Source organism: Petromyzon marinus, chromosome 34 (assembly GCF_048934315.1).
Source record: "Petromyzon marinus isolate PM22_M1 ecotype Great Lakes invasive population chromosome 34, UKy_Petmar_22M1.pri1.0, whole genome shotgun sequence".
In the NCBI taxonomy this organism is placed as follows: Eukaryota; Metazoa; Chordata; class Hyperoartia; order Petromyzontiformes; family Petromyzontidae; genus Petromyzon; species Petromyzon marinus.
The window spans coordinates 10003494-10018969 of record NC_133700.1 but is presented as its reverse complement, the minus strand read 5'-3'; the positions used below and the strand labels follow the sequence as shown (position 1 = coordinate 10018969).

Genomic DNA, 15476 nt, shown 5'->3' with positions numbered 1-15476 from the left:
TTTTGTTCTTTCTCTCATTTGTACAATTTGTATGGTCTTAATCAGCACGGCCCATCTCGTTTCTGCCAAAGTATTTTGAGTCTCGTTTCAAGTTTATCTTCTTTGCCCTGTCTCGATTCGCCTGCCGTATTTGCTCTCTCTCTCGTACTGTCTGTCTCGTAAGCTTATGAAACGTTAAGTCCTTGTACGCGAATACCTATACCGACTTAAAACACGAGGACCGGCGTGCCAATGATCTGTCCTGGGTTTATAATGGCAGGATTGGTTGCATGGGAATTGCAGTGTATCTCGGTCTTTCTGGCTCTCTTTCGATGTATTATTATTTCTTCTGGAAGGTGTGTTGTTTAATGTTTCATTTGCTCAAAAGGAAGCATTTGCCATACATTTGTCGAGAGCAGAATTATTTTAATTGAATCATTAATGTGCATTCCTATCATGCATCATTACTCGGAAACAATTCAGTACGATTCAGAGTTGGAAATGAATGAAGAGGATTTTCCTCTAGGTTTGCGTTTTACGAGTATTTTTCATGTAGCAGGCCATTTGTTTTTGGAAAACGTGAAGCAATATGCTTCCAAAAAATCCACTCAATTCATATTAATCTACACACCAGGGGGTTGTTATTACCTACTATAATCACCCAGAAATGTCTGTCCGTCCTGCGCGTGACGTCACTCCACATGAGGCCCACCCCCGCGTGACGTCACTCCACATGGAACACCCCCCCCCCCCCTCATTAATAATCATGAGCTGAACAATTTTTCTTTTGAATATTTCAGATTTACTGCAATATAAGCTAGTTCGACTATATTTGCTTGCGGGCCACACAATAAAACTGGCCTACAGGCGGCTCATGTGACACCGATGTTTTATGACAGCGAATGGGCATTGTGACATAGTAAAGTCTGTACATAGGATCACTAATTTGTATCTCTAGTCTTTACCCGTCTCATCTTTCTTATGTACTTTCTTTTACCTCATTATCTTTATCGCCTGGTACACGAGGTCATGGGTTCGATCTCGACCCTGACGCCTGCTGCATATTTGGAGTTTGCGTGTTTCTCTCCCCGTGGTCGCGTGGATTTTTCTCCGGGTCCTCCGGTTTTCACCTCCACATTTAGAATCATGCGAACACATTCCTGCGGAGGGAGCTGGTAGGAACGTTGAGTTGCTCGGTCAATGGCCAGGGTCAACGGCGGCACGTGGTGTATTCCGCAAATATGCCCGACTGTGAGGGCGGGCACAAGCCGGCGTGAGTAGGTTAAACGTTGAGTTTTATAAGGGCACCACGGGGTGACCAGCCCCTCCCCACCCAGCCCCACCCCTCCCACCCCCCACCCAGCCCCAACCCTCCTACCCCCCACCTAGCCCCACCCCTCCCACCCCCCACCCAGCCCCACCCTCCCCACCCTCCCCTCTCCACCCAGCCCCACCCCTCCCATTTTTGGATGCACGACGGACACAATAATCCCCTGTGGGCTGGTGAAACCAGGAGGTTCCTACCAGTATTAAAGTATTTGGCTCCCATACATTTACACATGAGAAGCCACTTGGTTGAGCCGTCATTTGTGACCAGGTCGCTTCTGAAAAAGAAGCTATATAGCTCAGTGGACCTTACCTGATAAAATTAAACAAAATATATCGTAAAAATCTGTCGGTGAGCCAATGCAAGAACCTTCGCGGACGACATCTGGCTCATGGCTGCCAATTGAAAAACCTTGACATACCAGACCAAACCATCTTGTGTGTCTTTTATATGGTCTTAAATGAATGTTCACAATTACCACGTGTTAAAATGAAGCAGCCATATGTCTTCAACGTGTTATCTAGCATTCTTAAAGTTTTAAATAGAGTACGGTAGAAAATCGTGTTTTTGTTAATATTACCTCGATGCAGTTTCAGATATCTGCCAACTGATGTATTCTGCAAATATCTGCTGTGACCTCACTCCGACCATGTGTGCAGTTAATTGCCGATTCGTCACATGGTTTACAGCCGTATAAGTGGGTTCTTGTGTTGAGTCTAATTTCCGTTGTACATATACACACACAATTGGTTTTAAATAGAGTGCTGTATTTTTACTGTGTTGGCCTGAACCTATCAATCCAAAACATTGTACAGTATACAGTACTTTGTGTTTATTTACTTATTTGTACGTGCTTACAATTCGTGTACTTTATTCAAACTTGATGCGTTCGCCATTGCACATTTCAAGTGACTTTGCAATATACTATGCGGTTAAATATTAGCACGCAAAAAAACACAACGGGGGCAATTCCTTTTTCGGTGTTACACTCCTGTGCTGTATAGTAATTACACCACTATTTTATTTATAGAGAACATCCATCCGGGGCTAGAATAATAGTATTACCTTAGTGTCACTAACTAACAATGAACGGATGTGTTACACAAGTTTTTTTCATAAAATAAGGCACTGCCAAGAACAAGTAGGTCTTGCTTAAAATCTTTGTACCAGTCACTAAATAAAATTTGACATTTCCTGTACAGGCCCAGGACTCTAGATACCAATGTTTAATGCCTGGATAAATAAAGGAAGTCTCTACACGTCATCATCATATCATCCTTCTGTTTAACCTAACTTCTGCCACTTTCTTTCACTGTCTCGTCTTCAGATGAACTGCCCGCCCCAGCTCCACATTTCTCTTTGTTGTGACCTTTCGCATGATCATCGTCATGTCTCCCTCTATCTCTGCCTTCTTGCTTAGCCTTGGCACTCTTCGGCTTCTGCAACTCATCGGCATCAGAATCATCACTCCTAGTGCCTTTCTTCTTTTTGTCTCTCTCCTCGTCTGTGTTTTTGTCATCATTGTCGCTCGAACCCTTGTCACTGCCTTTCTTGCCACCAAAAAAGGCATTGCCTTTCCCTCGCGTTATCTCTCCCGTTTCCTTCTCCATGTCTTCAGCGTCCCTTTTCTCTTCTTCTTCCTCCTCCTCTGCAAAGGCAAGTCACAACCAGAGCCAACCAAGCACGTCAGCAACACCGTGTGGCATTACTTTTGATACTATACAGCAGCCAGGTTAGTTCTTTGGTTTGAATCATTTAAGCACAAATGTAGGGTTTCTTAGTTTGATTCAAAATACTTCCAATTAAAACAGCTAAAATTACTAATTTATAACATTAAGTTTTGTCAGATGCAGAGGTGTGGGCAACTACACATGAGCGGGAAGGTAGCCAGAACCGGTGCCAACAATTGCCCAAGCTCTGTGACCAAAGTTGGGATGTTTGACCAACTCTATTAATGAGTGATTATTCATGTGGGAGCAAACAGTACCCCAAGAAAGCTCACGCATGCAAGGGGGCGTAACACTTTATCGCCGTACCAATGGAAACTGATGGAGATTAATATTAATCCACCTGCTGTACCTTCTCCTGGTGAGCCAGGATATGGCGGCCTCGATGCACGGTAAGGGAGCTTCATTGTGTAATCCACAAACCCTCGCCTATGGTAATGATTTACAGGGGTGCTCACTACCGTCAGGCATTGATTGCAGAAAAAAAGTTTATTGACCACTTAGAACTTTGCCAAAGAGCAACACCATTGCACACAGAGGAACAGATTCACGTTTTTTAAATTTATACTCTATGTACAATATCTAATGGCTTGAGAAAAAAAGTGTGAACTCGAGGGTTACCATCTATGATGGACTGTTTTTTTGTCTCTTCTGATGGGCTCTCTTTGGGTTGCTTGTTCAACAAGGACTTTGCTTCCTCAAGAGCCTGCAAAATAAAATCGCATCAAAGCCAAACACACATTCCGCAGGCACCAACACTCACCGAGGCAAGCGTTTTTGTTATTTGATTTCACAATACAGTATATTATTGAAAGCATTACAAATCCATGACTGAATCAAATAAAGTGGATGTTTTCGGCTCATGTCTGCTGGCTCCATGATGACAGACGTGTGTGTGGTAATGTTTTAGAGTGATGGCATACTGCCCGAGTTCGATTCACAGGCACTGCTAACATCAATGGAAGTGATATCATAACTGGTTCTAGACCTCCCCTAGGTTGACTTAGCCTTTAATGAGTATCTGTGTAGCATGTGGAGAAACAAAGGTTGCCAGACGTCGTCCTCGCCACACCACACAATTGTGGGCTATACTGGCCTCAATAGGTGCTCACAAACAACTCTTACTCCAAGAGTCTAGATAGGCCATACAGGGGATCTTTGTATATACCAATACATGCAGACAACTTGGTATGGAAAATATATCTTTGTACACACCCAATGTTTGCAACAGATTATGCTGACAGAGGGTATTCATACGGTCAATTGTACTGTTTGGCCAGAAAGTGGCTGAATTGTCCAAGCATGTAAATAAATCAGCCAAGCTGTGTTACAGGAAGGGATACAGTCCGCTTCATGTAACTCCCATAGCTGGAAACGGCATTGTGGATGCCTACCACTGCAATGGCTCTTTCAGCAGCAGTATCCTTAATCAAGGTTGCTTTGTCCAATGCATCTTCAAAATACTTGACTGCAGACTTGTAATCACGCAGATTCACTGTACAAAAATCACAATTACAATGCAAGCAGAATATTGTAACGTCTCTCAAAATAGATGTCATATGTTATATTTACATTCAAACTCCCCAGATATGCATACAGCCATGTTACGGACGGATTAAAAAACTAGTTTATATAAATATGCAAGCTGTCATACAGATTGAATGAATCTTATTTCTGAAGTGCAATCCGTCGTACAAATGCATTGCATTTTTGACTTGAGGTATGGATCGTGTTATCCGGAATTTTGTTTATTTTACAAAACTGTTCCCAGCTCTTAACTCCTAAAATTATAGGAATTGGAAGAACATTTGAAATGTCTAAAATCCAATGAGATTCGCAATAGTATAGAAAGCCATGATTTTTTTGACCTAGGTTCTTTCCAGTCAGGGATGAGTCATCCCTCACCTCTGAGTTGGAAAACACTGGAGAGCAATATATACGTTATTACTGCATTTTAGATCTCGATGTCCTTTGATTATGTAATATCTTTTATTTTACTGGTAAGGCCCACTGAGCTTTATAGCTCTTTTTCAGAAGCAACCTGGCCACAAATGATAGCTCAACAAAGTGGATTATCACGTGGAAATTTATACCAGCCAAATACTCTAAACGCATTTTTATGAATATGGAGCGAAACACTGGAGGACCCGGAGAAAAATCCACGCGGCCACAGGAAGAGAGACACGCAAACTTCAAATATACAGGCGTCAGGGTCGGGAACGATTCTATGGCCTCTGGCTTACCAGGCGAGGTAGTTAATAGCTCGCCATCGTAATCACAAACGGGTCTGCATATACACGAGCTGATCAGCTTACTTTGCGCTTGTGCTACCAGGACGAATGCGTTGAGCTGCCACTCGTCGTCACCGGAGGCGCGCGCAGCTGTCAGGGCCGTATGGCCGTGTCCTCGCGCCTCTCGGAAGTGGCTCAGCTCTAGGTGACAGCGGCCAATCTCATGGAAGAGCCAGGCCCGTTCCAACTCGGTCTGCACTAACGGGATCTTCTCCTCCCAGCTGCTCGCACGCAAACACAGGACAAGTCCGGCCATTTGCTGTTGCATTTTTTTACGCATTCCAACTAAGATTAAAAAGAGTAATGCATAAGCATTCTCCGTCATTCCGTAATGGAGGGACGCTATAACTCGAGTAAAAGATGATACAATATGAACGAACCTGTGGTATAAAGATGTGTTCCTATTTGTGACTTTCCCTCTTGAAAACTGGCCAAATTAACCTAAAGATTGTCCAAAAATTAGAGACACAAGCCAGGGAAAAAAAACTCCAGTATTTGCAAATATGTTCATTGTAAAATTTTCCTAAAGACAAAGACATGTTGGAAAACATTACACAATCTATGCGTATGTATGCTTTTATACAGATTCCAGCAGAGGGCATGAATAGTAAACGCACAGAAACATTCACTTACGCCTTGACGGCCTGCTTGAAGTTACCAAATCGGGCATACACACGCCCAATGTTGTCCAGCGCCCTCGATTTCGATTCCACGAGGTTACTGTTCAAAAGGAAGCACGTGTGCAGTTGGAAATATTCAAAATTCAAGCAAAGTGAACCACAGGGATACCATTTGCTCTGGTACTTGAAGATAATTCGAAATCAACTGTTGAGAGACTATATATTTTTGGACACATTCGGCATGACGAATACATTCCATTCACATTCCTAGAGGCCATGGTGATTGTACTCAATGCAACACCAATTCTATTTTAAAATGTATTCTAGAGTTTGTTCGTATTTTTTTAAGTATGCACTTTCGAAGTGAGCACATTAATGAGCACAGTTTATGTTTGCCCTCTCGTGGGAAATTATTTTTCATAGATTCTATGATTTCATATAAATCATGGAAAAATTGTCTATAATGGGTGTACAATCAACTTAGGTCCTCAAGAAATAGGCTAGATGGACATATGTAAAAGCAGGGTTTTAATTTCAGCGGGTTCTATCTGTCTCAGTGATCTGTAAAATGTTTCCGCACCTATTACACCACATCATATATAGCTCCACGGCTGTGGCTGGTTGTGGCTACTAGTTGTATGCCTCCTACTCTAATCTATTTGCGACCTGGTACACATTCAGTGACAAATTAAACCTTGATTGAAACGTTCACTGAGGCTGGCTATTGTTGGTCGTGTGCAACATCGTACTGCTCCTTTGCGATCTTGAGGTCCTTCTGGTGGCTGGAGAGGGCAGCCTCCATCAGACCAAGCTCGAGCTGAGCATTACCCATGCTGCTGTGCAGGTTACCTAGCACCTGAACGAAAGCACACACACACAATGATCAGCATTTAGTATATAGACTGTTAGGCAAATACTGTTAGATACAATGAGCATTGCTAAAAAATTTAGTTTACAAAATATTGAAATATATTTTTCACCTGGGCAACGCCGGGTACTTCCCGCTAGTACATCTATATTTAAATAATGATCAGCCATAGCATTAAAGTAATGATCAGCCATAGCTATAGCTATCAGCCATAGCTGATCATTACTTTAATGCGGCTGGCTCACATTAAATTGATGTGTCTAAGACGATGGTACTTTGCAAGCCAACTGGCTATCAACAAAGATTCGTTCACGAAGCCATCCATATATACAGACACAAACACGATTTCAACTGAGACGACGGTTTTAAACTCAACAATCATTGGAAAGATGTCATCAACCACTTTGGGTCATGATTTGAATTTGTGTTTCCTTGTCAACCTCTACCGTCAGCAGTGTGGATGGGCGTAGCGAGGTGCAATTTCCCCCCCTCCCATCTCTACCCGTCCCCCCTATCTCTGCTCCACACCCTCTCTCTCCCCCTGTCTCTGCCTCATTTCCCCCCCCCCCATATTCTGATGGGTGTACCAAGGTGCAATCCCTCCCTCCTCCCATCTCTACCCCTCTCTCCTTCCCCCCCATCTCTGCCCCACCCCCTCTCTCTCCCCCTGTCTCTCGCGCAGCCCTTTCACCTGCCCACTCACTCTGGAGCCCTTATAAGCAGCTAGGTTTGCTCTCTTTTCTCTCCATCTGAAGAAGACTGCTTGTGTTGCGATGGAAACGTGGGTTTTTTTGCTTTTAATTTAGATTTTTTTTTCTATCTACGTGACTTTACCAAAAGAACCAAGAATATGAATTCCTGCAGTCACAAACGTTTAATGTCTAAATTTATATATATATTTGTTCATGAGAGAGATGTAGTTCAGTGGTGAGCACACTGCATTCTGAATGTAATGACCTAAGTTAACTTCACTGCCATGGTTAATGTCAACAGCGAGTGATATCTGAACCGGTCCTGTGCACCACTTCATCAACCCGCACTAACCAGTGTGGTGAAAAATGATCAAACAATCATCATGACAACCACAGTGCGGGGAAGCCTTTATCCAGCAGTGAACTGAAATAGGGCTGTAAATTATATTAAATTACTTTATTAAATCATTTTATTTTATACCTACGTGACATTACCGAAAGAACCAAAGAGTATGGATTCCTGCAGTCACGAAAGCTTCAAATCAAGATTATATTAAATCGTTTTGGTCATGCCAATGGTGGTAAAGTGATTTCTGCCGGTGCTTACAAAGCACTGCCAATGTATGAGGGCTGTGTCTCTCCACCCACCTGCATCTTGCTGGCAGCTTCCTTGCTGGACCATCCCTCCACCACCTTCAGCGTCTGCTGTGCCTTGCGTAGGCTGCCTTCTGCATTGCCATCAGCCAGCACTGTCCATCATACAAAGCATTGTGGACTCCTTCATTTTGCAATGGAGCAGTATTAGCAAATACCCAGGGTTGCCACATCCGAGGTAAAAAAAAAATGGAACGAAGAATATCTCACAAGACTAGAAGAGGGTTGAACTAAATGTAAATGCATTGTCTCGAGATGTGTATTATGTAAATGATGACAAAAAAACAGGGGTTTTAATGTCCCAGGAAGACTTACAGATTTCCTAGGATGGCCACCTCAAAAAGAGGATGATTCCTAAACAGTACTGCACTTAAATTGTCCATGCACTTTTTAACATTTGTAAGTATAATTTCCACCTTCACGATTGTTAATTTTATTCATATTTATGTAGAAACGGAGTGATGTTTACAAATGTGCCAAAATCTAACTAATTTTATTTAACTGATTAATCAAGATGGCAGTGTTTTGACACTTTATGCAGCAAAATAAAATAGTAAAGTAATTCAACATTATGCACCTGCATCATGGACCAGACACCACATTTCATAATTTTCCATGAGAAAGCTTTTGAAATCAATACAGTAATAGCCCTCCTTATATTAATATGATGTACATTCCCATTGTGGAATAAATGGCACAGATTAAATAACCGACAGAATGACTGTGCTGGTGTATATAGTTTTGTTCCACTAAAGATCACACAGGGGGTGGAGTGATGGTACAGCAGTTAGCCCACTGCACTCTGAAGCGGTCGATACGAGTTCCATTCAAGCCAAGAATAATGACAGTGGCAAGTAATATCTGAACCGGTACTTGGCCTCTCCCTCCACCCACCCATACTGAGACCAGTGTGGTGAGGTATGGTTAAACAATCCCCATAACCAACACAGCATGTATAAGCAATCCCCATGACCGACACAGGGTGGATTGACAAGGTGCCATTAGTAAAACAATTAAAGACTGCAAAGAGCCCTCTCGCATGTACAAGGCTACGTACTCTGATCAGTTTCCTCCAGGCTGACCAGGACACTGCGCATGGAGTCACTGGGGGATAGGCCATCGCGGCCACGGTTCCACTTCTGCCGCATGAGCTTGCGGTCGCGCACACGTGCGTAGATGGGTTTCTGCTGCCGCCAGAAATCAGTGCGTGTGTCCAGGTACTCCAGGCCCTCGCGGATCAGCTCCTCGACACGCATCCCACCACCCACGCTGCCCTTGATCAGGTCTGCAGCAATGGTAAAACACATGCCCAGTGTTTGTGCAAAGTTACTCTGTACAGTGACAAAGTGTTTGCGTCTTCTGCACGTAATGATCAATATGCACATGAAGCATCAGCTTCCTTAAATAGTTTGGGATTAGAGCTCAAAAAATGTGGTTTAGGTATGGATAAACGGTACTTGTCTCCCTGCACAATGTGCGCAGTGCAGTGGTTCTTAGACCAGTGGGCAGCATACTCTGATCCTGCATGAGCCTCTGCAGATATTGACGATCATTGTACAGCTCCCCCAGCAGCTGCCTCTGGGTCTTGCTACTTTGTGACCGGTTCTCCCGCTCGCTTGCTTGCTTCTGCTGCTGGGTCTTGCCTGCTCGTGTCGGTCCCTTGCCCTTCTTGCCCTGTACATGTGACATAGCAGTTAGGGGAAGGGGTGTGAGAGCAGAACAATGTGGTTACAGTAATAGCTCTCTGATGTACTGTTGGTTTGTACCGTGTTGTCCGACATGGTGTCCAACGTTTTGGCTCCACGTGCAGGGAGCTTCTTCAGGAACGTCGAACATTATGCCGAACAATACAAGATAGAACCCAAAAACACATTGGACAGCTAAACAGCACAACTGGGAAAATCTACGCAGTTATACAGCGAATATTATACCTTCATAAAACCACAATAATATTATTATTTTCGTGGGAGAAAAATTGTATACACCCTGCTGTGACTGATGTGTTACATGATGGAGCCATTAATATAAAAACGCTTCTCGGGCAAGGAGCGGTTCCTGTGTTGATTTACCATTAATAATTTTACAGTACCTCCTCTGGTTTGTAGAAGAATGACAAATCTCCTTTGTTTTCAAGCTTTACTGAAGAAGGACCTGTGTATACAGACAGTAATGGGTTTCGTTATTGTAACCATGGGTTCATACATTAATATGCTAAATATTTGATTCACAATAACCTATGTTGCACAAGTGAAACATGCCCTTAATATACGTATATAGAATGGAACTTAAAGAACATTTTAACTTAACTTTTATGGAGCCAACTTCTAACACAATATGATATACATTTTAAGAATCATATAGATGTCATTCATAGCCGATGTTTTTAAAATATAGCTTTGGAACGTAGACCCAAAGGTCTATAATGCAAAGTGGCCAACAATTAACAGCACAAATGATAGTATTGCAGGTAAGCGCGAATAGCTTTCTTGAATTGAACACAGTTATAGTAATGTATACCAATAATGTAGATTAGGGCATGTTTTCTCATACACATTCAGGCGTTACTCATCAAATATGGTCTTTAAATCCAAATGTTTTCCTCATAATGAATAAATGTGAGTAACTTTTTCCAAGTGAATCCTATTAAACAAATGCGTAATATTCAAACCAAAAAGGATGTAAACACACTCTTTAATAGTAAGAGACAGCGCTGTAGCAAGAGCGGGGCACTAAGCAAGCAATGGAGGCTGGTAGCTCAAATTCGTGTTGGGGTGGTCGCAGCTCTGATCACGCAGATTCCATTTGACCTGAGGAGATGGCTGCTAAGGCTGGTACCGAGAGCGACCACACACAGTGGGTGCGTACTTCCGACGGAGTTGTCGATGGCCTCCTGCGCCTTTTGGATTCCGAGGCGGAACTCCTCCAGCTCGGGTCTCAGCCGGTTGCCACGGTGATAAAAGACAAGTGCAAATTCAAAGTCGCCCATAACATACAGTGCCTCCGCCTTCCACAACAGACCCTGCCACAAAGCACAAATGGGCGACGCAATTCATCAGCTGTCCACATAATAACAAATGTAAAAGGTAGAGGTGTAGCACTGCAACGGCTTCTCATGCCACTGCTGGCAGAAGGCCCTCCAATACAGAGCAGTCTAGCCTACTGTTTCACACTGGCCTTAACTTAATAAGACTGAGAGAGAGGCAAGCCCTGAAAGGTGTTTCAAAGTGGTAACCCAGGATATGAAGAAATGTGGTGTGGACATGGAGGAGCTCAGAACATGAAAGCATGGAGCAAGAGCACCAGGGGAAATTCCATGAATGAGTGTCATTGTGGGAGAATACAGGTGCATGTTTTTTCTTTAGTGAACTTGTGGTACCTGACTTTTGTTTTATTCATATTTATAGTCCCACTTTGCATGTTTCCTTATTAGATTCCTCAATAATGTCCTTCAGTTCATTAGCGTTGGTTATTTTCATGACGATGTCAGCAAATCGGACATGGTTAATACTTTTCCGATTAAAATTTTGAAGAAAATAATATATCAAGGGATGAAAATGCCAACCGAAACATAGAATACCAAGAACTCTGGAAACCATTATGAATAGAAAGAGGCAAGAGAGTGAAGAAAGCCACACAAAAGTGACTGAGGATGTCATAATAAGCAACTGAGCACGAAAGAATAAAAAAGGAAATTGATATTTGGTAAATTGCAAATAGTAGCCCTTACAAAAATGGAAACATAATACATGATATAGTATGGTAATTCAATGCAGATCTTTATCGAAAAATAAAGACAAATATTAACTTTGCATTAAATGCTTCAAAAGCCAGTTTTACTTGACTTTTTACAGCAATGCAGTGTTGGATCACAGTCATAATACACAGTTTGACGATGTGAGGTTTAGACTTACTTTAAAGAACTGATTGTCATCCTTTAGTGATGCTTCTGCGTCACGGAGAGCATACTGGGCATCACCCATTTTCAGATAACACTTGGATCGGGCCACCAGACAGTTCCTGTCATTTGGCTGTATATCGAGGGCCTGTACCAGCACACGGGGGAGGACGCGGGAAGAGGAAAACAACTTCAATACAGATGTCTCACCTGTTTATTTTCCATAAACACAGTTACCTGATCGGGTTGGTACAGTTAGTGCTGTCACATGACCAGTATGAACCACCTGGGATACTCAGCGGGACATCCAGCCTATGGATTAAACTTAAGATCTCAAAGGTTCTGTATCATTGGCTCTGACACCGCCATCGATCCCTTAGAAAGGGACTCCAAGGTTAGAACCCAGGATCTTAAAGATTTGTAAAACAAGCCTTATTTGCTCCGAGAAAGAGAAACCCAGGACTATAACTCTGACAGCCAATATGAACCATTTATTCCAACAAAGGCTGTAGCCATGGAGTCAACATTGGGGGGAGGGGACCAAATCTTCCAGGGTGTCTGGGGGTCCCTCCCCCCAGAAAAAAAATCTAAATTTGAAAACGAATTTCCTGCCTAAAATATTAAAAAATGCACTAACACATAGGATGGACTTGTTATTATTTTTTTACAATAAATGTCTAATAGTGTATTGTATTACATTGCTCTGTTTTTTCTTTTTTTACCTTTTCTTGTTTCATTGTATGTCATGGCAGAGATTAGGGATTAATAAAGTACAACCAAAACCACAATCATATAAACAGAAATCTATTTTATAGCAATATATTGGGGGGGGGACATTTTGAGCATATTTTAATATGGGGGGGATATGTCCCCCCTAATATATATTATAATTACGGCCTTCATTCCAACAGTCATTGAGCCTACAATTCTCTCTTTCTCAGAGGCTCATAATGGCCATGTCCGAGATAGATCCTGGGGTATAGCACTGGGTCTGAATCTCTCACGGTGTTCATAATGGCCATGTTTAGGACACTAAGACTCTGAGTACAAGCCCATACCCAGACTGAAGCTCTCCTCTCTCATTCTATCAGAGGCTCATAATGGCGATGCCAGCAAACTAAGATCTTGGGTTATAGCCCTGGGTCTGAGTCACAGTGCTCATAAAAGCCATGTCAGGCCACTGAGATATTTGGTCAAAGCGCTGTTTCTGCTTTTCTCATGGGTTGTCGCCTTGTTGGGGTAGAGAGAAGCTTGTATGCCTCCATGACTCAGAGAGCAAAGCCGGCGGAAGCCTGAGGCCCCAGTAGGTCCAACCATGCCGGACTGGTCAAAGGGTAGAGGGCAGACAAAATCGACAACCCCTGGGCCTCCAGGTTGGGGGTTGGGCGTCTGGCTAACAACCCCACCCCGGAAAAAAAACTGAATTGTTATGGGAACTGCAACAAGAACATATTTAGTACCGAACCACCAGGAGGCACCTAGCCACGAAACTGGCAGAATGACCCTCTCCAATCAAAGCCCTCAGAGCGACATTGGAAAAGCACAGCATCACGATTGGAGCCCGGAACGTACGTTCCATGTAACAGACGTCCAAGACGGCCCAAGTTGTGCATGAGATGAAACGACGCTCCATTCAAGACCAACTAACGACCATGGGCCTTGCCTTGGGGTGAAGCAGAGAAAGCTGCTCAAAGACCGTGCGGCATGGCGTGGCCTTGTTGCGGCCTTGTGCTCCACAGGGAGCGAAGAGTAAGTACGTAAGCAGCGCTGGTTCTGAGTCGCAGTGTTCAAAATAGCCATGCCAGGGCACTGCGATCCTGGGTTATAGCCCAGACTGAGGCTCTCTGCTCTGTGTGTGTGTATGTGTGTATGTCGGAGACGTTACCGTGCTGTAGCTCTCTATGGCCCGGGTGTAGTCCCCCTTCTGGAAGAGCTTGTCTCCCTCAGCCAGGTACGTGGCGAACGAGCTCTTGGGCCCTTCTTGAGTCTCTTCTTCATCGCTGTTCATCTCGTGAAGCTGAAGTGACTTATATGGTTAGAAAATAAACGGGGAGTTTTTTGTTTGTTTGTTTAAACACAAAATATTAATAATAAAAACAAGGGACTCACAACAACGCAGACGCCGCCACGACCGTTGTTAAGCGGCGGCTGAGCGGCCGGCAGGTTGTGTACTAGCGTATCCTAGCAACGGGGTCCCCGCGCCAAGAATGCTTCTGTTAACGACAAGAGTTTGTGTTTTTAATGTTGCGCATCGTTATCACCCGTCTTCAATCAGCAGCCATGGTCAATTGACTACGGGATGAAGGCGTCCCAAAGCAGCCCCCAACACCACCACGTGAATAGTTTTTAGTTAATTTGGTGGCGTGTGTGTGTATGGTGGAGCAAGCAAGCATGGGCACGGATGGCTCCGTAATAATACGGTAATATTTTGATTATTTAGCCAGGAAAGCCGCACGCGTTGTCGCAGGAATCGTGTTCAAGAGGGTCATTTAAATTTTTTTTTTAAAGATATCTTCAAACAATTAATGATGAGTCTTTATACAAGTGGGAGGAAACCGGAGCACACACACACGCGCGCGCGAGGGAGCAACACTGTATCCCCGTGCAGATGGAAACAGATGGCGATTAGAGCACTTGCTTTACTGCCTTCTCCTGACAAGCCGGGGTATGGCTACCTCGATGTACACGGCGAAGGGAGTTTCACGACATTTGTGCAATCCACCAAACCCTTGCCTTCACAGTGCTGCATTACAGGTCATGTGCTCCATCAGAATCAGTCTTTATTGACTGTAATTATTGACCGATATTTAGCTGACTGAAATGTACTTTGCAAATGATTATCTGGCGTGCTGATGAGTGCCACGTGGAGGAAACTGCTCCAAGTAATTTTCACTGCAGAATTGTGAATTACAATTATTGTACAATAATTACACTTACGTACCCTGTATTTGTATGACCTATTTTGAATTAATGTTACCTTTTTCGTTACACAGTGCACTAATGTGAATGTACATACGTAACAACCATTGGTAAATATGTATAATTGAGAGGAGTAAATTGGAATACTGTTTAAAATAAATACATTACAAAACCCAATATGGGCAGTTGCCGAGATGCGAACGTCCGACTCACAAACATCTGTAAATACGAACGAACCTCCACGAGACATTATTTGTGATCACCCGACTTGCGAACTTTCGGTCCTACTTACGAACCGAAACATTATTTTGTTCGCCACAGCGATCCTCCAAGAGATGTAATAAGTCCCAGATATCCTGCGTGATACATGACAGTGAAATGCCCCATTCCGACAAACAAGCCAGCATCAAGGTCTTAAGGTAAGTGAAAATATGTTTTTCATGTTACTTTATTTTTATTTATTTAAAGCTTTCGTAAAGTCACGTAGAAGGGAAACAATAAAAT

General features: G+C 43.2%; 1 protein-coding gene across 1 annotated transcript; it reads right to left on the bottom strand.

Moving 5' to 3' along the window:
• Positions 1-2160: 2160 nt before the first annotated feature.
• Positions 2161-14204, bottom strand: ODAD4 (outer dynein arm docking complex subunit 4). The gene is made up of 13 exons (XM_032965633.2): positions 13939-14204; positions 12070-12201; positions 11024-11177; positions 10248-10309; positions 9673-9832; positions 9216-9443; positions 8153-8253; positions 6694-6800; positions 5958-6044; positions 5349-5545; positions 4428-4528; positions 3655-3739; positions 2161-2954 (listed from the first exon to the last, which is right to left on the bottom strand). The coding sequence occupies exons 1-13, from the start codon at positions 14059-14061 to the stop codon at positions 2596-2598; spliced, it is 1896 nt and encodes a 631-aa protein (XP_032821524.2). The 5' UTR covers positions 14062-14204; the 3' UTR covers positions 2161-2595.
• Between the last annotated feature and the right edge of the window lie 1272 nt (positions 14205-15476).

Coding starts and splice junctions, on each gene's coding strand:
- ODAD4 (XM_032965633.2), bottom strand. CDS start 14,061: ATGAACAGCGATGAAGAAGAGACTCAAGAAGGGCCCAAGAGCTCGTTC. Junction 6,045..6,693: donor CTCAAGATCGCAAAGGAGCA/GTACGATGTTGC, acceptor CCTTTTGAACAG/TAACCTCGTGGAATCGAAAT. Junction 5,546..5,957: donor TTCAAGCAGGCCGTCAAGGC/GTAAGTGAATGT, acceptor GCGTGCGAGCAG/CTGGGAGGAGAAGATCCCGT.